The sequence below is a fragment of the Hemibagrus wyckioides genome, linkage group LG20 (genome assembly GCF_019097595.1).
Source record: "Hemibagrus wyckioides isolate EC202008001 linkage group LG20, SWU_Hwy_1.0, whole genome shotgun sequence".
Classification (NCBI taxonomy): Eukaryota; Metazoa; Chordata; class Actinopteri; order Siluriformes; family Bagridae; genus Hemibagrus; species Hemibagrus wyckioides.
The window spans coordinates 21583133-21591663 of NC_080729.1; the positions used below are offsets into that span (position 1 = coordinate 21583133).

Consider the following 8531-nt stretch of genomic DNA (forward strand, 5'->3'; position numbering starts at 1 on the left):
TGTGTATAGTGTATACAGTGTATGTGGTGTAGTGTGTAGTGTATACAGTGTATGTGGTGTAGTGTGTAGTGTATACAGTGTATGTGGTGTAGTGTATACAGTGTATGTGGTGTAGTGTGTAGTGTATACAGTGTATGTGGTGTAGTGTGTAGTGTATACAGTGTATGTGGTGTAGTGTATACAGTGTATGTGGTGTAGTGTGTAGTGTATACAGTGTATGTGGTGTAGTGTGTAGTGTATACAGTGTATGTGGTGTAGTGTGTATAGTGTATACAGTGTATGTGGTGTAGTGTGTAGTGTATACAGTGTATGTGGTGTAGTGTGTAGTGTATACAGTGTATGTGGTGTAGTGTGTAGTGTATACAGTGTATGTGGTGTAGTGTGTAGTGTATACAGTGTATGTGGTGTAGTGTATACAGTGTATGTGGTGTAGTGTGTAGTGTATACAGTGTATGTGGTGTAGTGTGTAGTGTATACAGTGTATGTGGTGTAGTGTGTAGTGTATACAGTGTATGTGGTGTAGTGTATACAGTGTATGTGGTGTAGTGTGTAGTGTATACAGTGTATGTGGTGTAGTGTATACAGTGTATGTGGTGTAGTGTGTATAGTGTATACAGTGTATGTGGTGTAGTGTGTAGTGTATACAGTGTATGTGGTGTAGTGTATACAGTGTATGTGGTGTAGTGTGTAGTGTATACAGTGTATGTGGTGTAGTGTGTAGTGTATACAGTGTATGTGGTGTAGTGTGTAGTGTATACAGTGTATGTGGTGTAGTGTGTATAGTGTAGTGTGAAGTGTGCAGTGTGGGTAATGAGATTTGGGACACAGCCCAGGTGTTAAAACTGCTCTCAGACTTTTCAGCACTTTACAAACTCACTGCAGTGGAGCATATGTGAACTGACAGCCAGGTTCTCACTGCACCTAATGAATTATGGATGAGGAGAGAGAGGAGGAAAAGTGTGTGTGTGTGTGTGTGTGATGAGCTGATGGCTGTGTCAGAAAGCATCAGTGAGAGCGGCAGAGCGCAAACTCTGACCTGTTACTGTGACACTCGTCTCTCTAATCAGAGTGAACAGCTGTCCGAGTCTGACACACGCTACACGGGTCAATAATCACCACACACACCGTCACACACACTGTCACACAACAACAACAAGAACAGTAATAATAATAATAATAATAATAATAATAATAATAATAATAATAATAATAATAATAATAATAACACATTGCATATAAAAATGCAGAACAAAAATGACTGGCAATAATAATTATTAAATTATTAAACAATAATAATTTTCAAAAATAAAATAAATAACTAAAAATGAAAGCTATAACAATAAAAAATAAACACAGTGAATGAAAGGAACATTTTCTTCTGTCATTAGATTTCTGTAGAGTAGTTTTGTGAGATGAGCCGGTGAATGTCACCTCTACTGTCTCACTCAGTGTGTGTGTGTGTGTGTGTGTGTGTGTGTGTGAGAGACAGGGCACTGAGGTGTGTGTCAGAGCTGCACTCAGGTGAAACAGACGTGATGGTGACGTAAAAGTTGAAAGAAAAAACCCCGGTGAGATCACAGTGTGGATAAATAAAGCAGTGATCAGTGACACACTCCTGTGTGTAATAGAGCTGTTATAAACACTGTAATTAACACTGTAACACAGAAGCGTGAGCATGCATCTCGTATCAGCACACATGAACAGAGCAGAGTGATTTAGCATGGCTTCATGTTGTTATTACTAACATGAGGGACGTGGTCTTTACACGCAACAGACTGCAGAATGTCTCGGTTCTACACACAGCACTGAGCCGCAGACAGACTGGACATTAACGTGGACACTATGTGAAGTCTTGAGGCTCTCACGCTTGATTTACTCTGCAGTTAGTGAATGTTTACAGTAAAGAGCAGTGCAGAGCATCCAGTCATCCAACTTGACGTTCCAGCGTGTTTCTCACTGCACTCCCCTGCTTGGCCACTAGGTGTAGTCATCGTGTCTGGACCTGCGGCGGGGCAGTGACACGCCACGTCACCATTACACAACAAATCACCAGCGGAGCGACGAACACAGAACGATAAAGAGACTTTATTTCAGTTTAATGTTCAGGAAATCAGGTAATATTTCAGTGGAATTGTAATAGATGAAGCTGTGAGAGAGAAGAGCTGTGAAGATTAACATGACTGATTAACCCCTGAAATAGTTTCTATTAATGTTTGTCTTTATCCTATTAATAATTAATAAACAGGTTATAGAAACATTTAGAATGTTGGACATGGAGCTGCCAGGCAGGAGGAAAAGAGGAAGGACAAAGAGGAGGAATATGGATGTAATAAATGAGGAGATGAAGCTAGTGGGTGTAAGTGTTGAGGATGGAGAAGATAGGGATAGGTGGAGAGAGATGATTCACTGTGGAGACACCTGAAGGGAAAAGCCCAAAGAAGAAGAAGAAACATTTATAAACAGATCAGGAGGACAGACGTCACACCTCACCTTCTCTGTTCCCTGATTATCTATTTTATATTGGAGAATTAAATGCAGAACTCGTTAAGCAGGACTGATAGAACCAGACACTCTGATTACTCTTATTTTATGCTGAGATTATTTTAATTTTTTATTCTTTCACAGCTTAGCTTCCACATGGATGGCCATGAACGGATCCTCCTCCATGTTGCTGATTTTAAAGTAGGCGTGTCCATCTCTGCCCACATGCACTTCTTTTCCTGTACAAGAGTTTCCTTCCTTTTGGCCGGAAATGACGTCACAGTAGATTCCACTGGGCAAACCCGTGTTCAGCGTGACGTCCAGAGTCCTGAAGGTAAACAGGAAGTGGTTCAGAATCTACTAATCCCACAATGCACTGGTACACAATACCCACAATGCACTGGTACACAATACCCATAAGGCAATAAAAAAGACAAAACAATAAAACTGAAAAGAAATAAAAAATGAAATCAAGCTCCAACAAGAGGAACAGAAGAAAGAGCAAATTATCGTCTCCATTTTTATTGGCATCAGGAGGTGGGGCTCTTAGTCAGGGGGCGGGGTCTGCTGCTCACCAGTCGTCGTTGTTGATGACGATGAAGCCGCGGTTCCCGCGACCGAACGCAATCTGGTTGTTGCCGTTGTCCCACCAGTTGACCAGCGGCTGTCCGTTCACCACGTTCCGGAAAATCACCATGTTCCTGTGGAGAAAGTTCTGGAGCTGTAATAAGATCTTTAAATTCCGTCTGGATCCCGAACTGACCAGTCGAGCGCGTTACCTGATCTGCCTCCACCTGTGCTCACACACCCAGCCGTCTCCACACGTGGTGTCCGGGTTTATCGGAACCGGCTTCGTGTTTCCATTGCTGTCACTCGGAGGTCCGATCCAATCGTTCTGATCCTGACAACACAATCATCACAACATCACAACACAATCATCACAACACAATCATCACAACATCACAACACAATCATCACAACATCACAACACAATCATCACAACATCACAACATCACATCACAACACAATCATCACAACACAATCATCACAACACAATCATCACAACATCACAACACAATCATCACAACATCACAACACAATCATCACAACACAATCATCACAACACAATCATCACAACATCACAACACAATCATCACATCACAACACAACACAATCATCACAACATCACAACACAATCATCACAACACAATCATCACAACACAATCATCACAACATCACAACACAATCATCACAACATCACAACACAATCATCACAACATCACAACACAATCATCACAACACAATCATCACAACATCACAACACAATCATCACAACATCACAACACAATCATCACAACACAATCATCACAACACAATCATCACAACATCACAACACAATCATCACAACATCACAACACAATCATCACAACACAATCATCACAACATCACAACACAATCATCACAACACAATCATCACAACATCACAACACAATCATCACAACACAATCATCACAACATCACAACACAATCATCACAACACAATCATCACAACACAATCATCACAACATCACAACACAATCATCACAACACAATCATCACAACACAATCATCACAACATCACAACACAATCATCACAACACAATCATCACAACATCACAACACAATCATCACAATCATCAAAACACAATCATCTGCGTCACGGCACAGTCGTCACAACACAGTCGTCACAGTCGTCGCGGCGTCGCGGCGCAGTCGTCGCGGCGCAGTCGTCGCAGCGCAGTCGTCGCGGCGTCGCGGCGCAGTCGTCGCGGCGTCGCGGCGCAGTCGTCGCGGCGTCACGGCGCAGTCGTCGCGGCGCAGTCGTCGCGGCGCAGTCGTCGCGGCGTCGCGGCGCAGTCGTCGCGGCGTCGCGGCGCAGTCGTCGCGGCGTCGCGGCGCAGTCGTCACGGCGTCGCGGCGCAGTCGTCGCGGCGCAGTCGTCGCGGCGTCACGGCACAGTCGTCGCAGCGCAGTCGTCGCGGCGTCGCCTGGCACAGTCGTCGCAGTCGTCGCAGCGCAGTCGTCGCGGCATCGTCAGCGGCAATCGTCGTCACCGGCGCAGTCGTCGGCCTGATCGTCGCAGCACAGTCGTCGCGACGTGATCGATCGCGGCGTCGCAGCGCAGTCGTCACAGTCGTCGCGCAGTCGTCGCGGCACAGTCGTCGCGGCGTCGCGGCGCAGTCGTCACGTCGCAGCGCAGTCGTCGCGGCGTCGCAGCGTCGCAGTCGTCGCAGCGTCACGGCACAGTCGTCGCAGCGCAGTCGTCGCGCAGATCGTACTGACGTCGCAGCGCAGTCATCGGCGTCACGGCACAGTCGTCGCGGCGTCGCGGCGCAGTCGTCGCGGCGCAGTCGTCACGGCGTCGCAGCGCAGTCGCGGCGCAGTCGTCGCGGCGTCGCGGCACAGTCGTCACGGCGTCACGGCGCAGTCGTCGCAGCGCAGTCGTCGCGGCGTCGCAGCGCAGTCGCAGCGTCGCAGCGCAGTCGTCACGGCGTCACGGCAGCGCAGTCGCGGCGTCGCAGCACAGTCATCGCGGCGTCGCAGCGCAGTCACGGCACGATCGTCGCGGCGTCGCGCAGTCGTCGCGGCGTCGCAGCGCAGTCGTCGCAGCGCAGTCGTCGCGTCACGGCAGTCGCCACGTCACGGCGCAGTCGCAGTCGTCACGGCGTCGCAGCGCGCAGTCGCGGCGTCGCAGCGCAGTCGTCGCGGCGTCACGCAGCGCAGTCGTCGCGACGTCACGGCGCAGTCGTCACGGCGCAGTCGTCACGGCGTCGCAGCGCAGTCGTCGCAGCGTCACGGCGCAGTCGCACGGCACAGTCGTCGCGACGTCGCGGCGCAGTCCGCGACGTCGCAGCGCAGTCGTCACGACGTCGCAGCGCAGTCGTCTGCAGCGCAGTCGTCACGGCAGCGCAGTCCGCAGCGCAGTCGTCGCGGCGTCGCGGCGCAGTCGTCACGGCGTCGCAGCTGACAGTCGTCGCGGCGTCGCAGCGCAGTCGCACGGCAGCAGTCCGCCACAGCGGCGATCGTCGCGGCACAGTCGCGCCACGATCGTCGCATCGCTGGCCTGATCGCCGCAACGTCACGGCCTGATCACAGTCGCCGCAACGTCGTCACGGCTGACAGTCGATCGCCGCATCACGGCGTCACCCAGTACAGTCGCGCAGCGTCAGCCGTCCGCAGCGTCACGGCGCAGCACAGTCGTCACGCATCGCAACACGCAGTCGTCTGGCGTCACAGCGCAGTCGTCCGCAGTAATCGCAGCGCAGTCGTCACGGCGTCACGGCACAGTCGTCACGACGTCGCAGCGCAGTCGTCGCGCAGTCGTCACCCAGTCGTCGCGGCGCAGTCGTCGTCACGGCGCAGTCGTCGCGGCGTCACGGCGCAGTCGTCACGGCGTCGCGGCACAGTCGCGTCACGGCGCAGTCGTCGCAGCACAGTCGTCGCAGCGCAGTCGTCGCGCAGCGTCACGGCGCAGTCGTCGCAGTCGCAGCGCAGTCGTCACGTCGCGCGCAGATCGTCGCAGCGCAGTCGTCACGGCGTCGCAGCACAGTCGTCGCGGCGTCACGGCACAGTCGTCGCGGCGTCACGGCACAGTCGTCGCGGCGTCTGGCGCGATCGTCGCGGCGTCGCAGCGCGATCGTCGCGGCGCAGTCGTCACGGCGTCGCAGCACAGTCGTCGCAGCGTCGCAACGCAGATCACCGTCACGCAGCGCAGTCGTCACCGCTGATCGTCGCAGCATCCGCAGCGCAGTCATCTAGCATCACAACACAATCATCACAACATCACAACACAATCATCACAACATCACAACACAATCATCACAACATCACAACACAATCACCACAACACAATCACCACAACACAATCATCACAACACAATCACCACAACATCACAACACAATCACCACATCACAACACAATCACCACAACATCACAACACAATCATCACATCACAACACAATCACCACAACATCACAACACAATCATCACATCACAACACAATCACAACATCACAACACAATCATCACATCACAACACAATCACCACAACATCACAACACAATCATCACATCACAACACAATCACCACAACATCACAACACAATCATCACATCACAACACAATCACCACAACATCACAACACAATCATCACATCACAACACAATCACCACATCACAACACAATCATCACATCACAACACAATCACCACAACATCACAACACAATCACCACATCACAACACAATCACCACAACATCACAACACAATCATCACAACATCACAACACAATCACCACATCACAACACAATCACCACAACACAATCATCACAACATCACAACACAATCACCACATCACAACACAATCATCACAACATCACAACACAATCATCACAACACAATCATCACAACACAATCATCACAACACAATCATCACAACATCACAACACAATCACCACATCACAACACAATCACCACAACACAATCATCACAACATCACAACACAATCACAACATCACAACACAATCATCACAACATCACAACACAATCATCACAACATCACAACACAATCATCACAACATCACAACACAATCACCACATCACAACACAATCATCACAACATCACAACACAATCATCACAACATCACAACACAATCACCACAACATCACAACACAATCATCACAACATCACAACACAATCATCACATCACAACACAATCACCACAACATCACAACACAATCATCACATCACAACACAATCACCACAACATCACAACACAATCACCACATCACAACACAATCACAACACAACACAATCACCACAACATCACAACACAATCACCACATCACAACACAATCACCACAACATCACAACACAATCACCACAACATCACAACACAATCATCACATCACAACACAATCACCACATCACAACACAATCACCACATCACAACACAATCATCACATCACAACACAATCACCACAACATCACAACACAATCATCACAACATCACAACACAATCATCACATCACAACACAATCATCACAACATCACAACACAATCATCACATCACAACACAATCACCACAACATCACAACACAATCATCACATCACAACACAATCATCACAACATCACAACACAATCATCACATCACAACACAATCACAACACAACACAATCACCACAACATCACAACACAATCATCACATCACAACACAATCACAACACAACACAATCACCACAACATCACAACACAATCATCACATCACAACACAATCATCACAACATCACAACACAATCATCACATCACAACACAATCACAACACAACACAATCATCACAACACAACACAATCACCACAACATCACAACACAATCACCACAACATCACAACACAATGACCATGTGTGTTTTTGTGTGTGTGTGTGTGTTTGAGTGTGTGTGTGTGTTTGTGTGTGTGTGTGTGTTTGAGTGTGTGTGTGTGTGTTTGTGTGTGTTTGTGTGTGTGTGTGTGTGTGTGTGTGTTTGAGTGTGTGTGTTTGTGTGTGTGTTTGTGTGTGTGTGTGTGTGTGTGTTTGTGTGTGTGTGTGTGTTTGAGTGTGTGTGTTTGTGTGTGTGTGTGTGTGTGTTTGTGTGTGTGTTTAGAATAAACGTGTCATACCTTTCCATCCACAAAGTGGCGTTCCCAGCGGTAGCTGGACATCACGCGGGTCAAGCCGTATGGATGAGCCAACATCAGACCAACAGCCATCTTATACAACCTGAGGAAGGTGTTGATGAAGAACTCCATCAGTTCCTACACTTCACTTCATCATCACTTCTCCTGAGTTACTTTCAGAAGTCTGAGCTTAAGAACTTTTCTTACACACTGAATTCTTCTGAAGTCTTGAACAGAAGCTCAGATCACAGCTTCATACCGTATCTAACACCTTATCGTTTCCATAGCAACAGCTCAGTCACTTCATATGGAAGGTTTCAGGGCGAGTCTCTGTGAACGAGCTGTTGCTATGGAAACGA

At 48.5% G+C, this 8531-nt stretch overlaps 1 protein-coding gene across 1 annotated transcript in view; it reads right to left on the minus strand.

Moving 5' to 3' along the window:
- Window positions 1-2065: 2065 nt before the first annotated feature.
- amy2a (amylase alpha 2A) overlaps window positions 2066-8531 on the minus strand; it is an 8900-nt gene continuing 2434 nt past the window's right edge. The window contains exons 7-10 of the mRNA XM_058372774.1: window positions 8176-8275; window positions 3261-3382; window positions 3057-3182; window positions 2066-2809 (exon numbers count right to left, since the gene is read on the minus strand). Coding sequence (XP_058228757.1) covers window positions 2620-2809; window positions 3057-3182; window positions 3261-3382; window positions 8176-8275 — 538 coding nt within the window. The 3' untranslated portion in view covers window positions 2066-2619. The remainder of the gene's footprint in view (window positions 2810-3056; window positions 3183-3260; window positions 3383-8175; window positions 8276-8531) is intronic.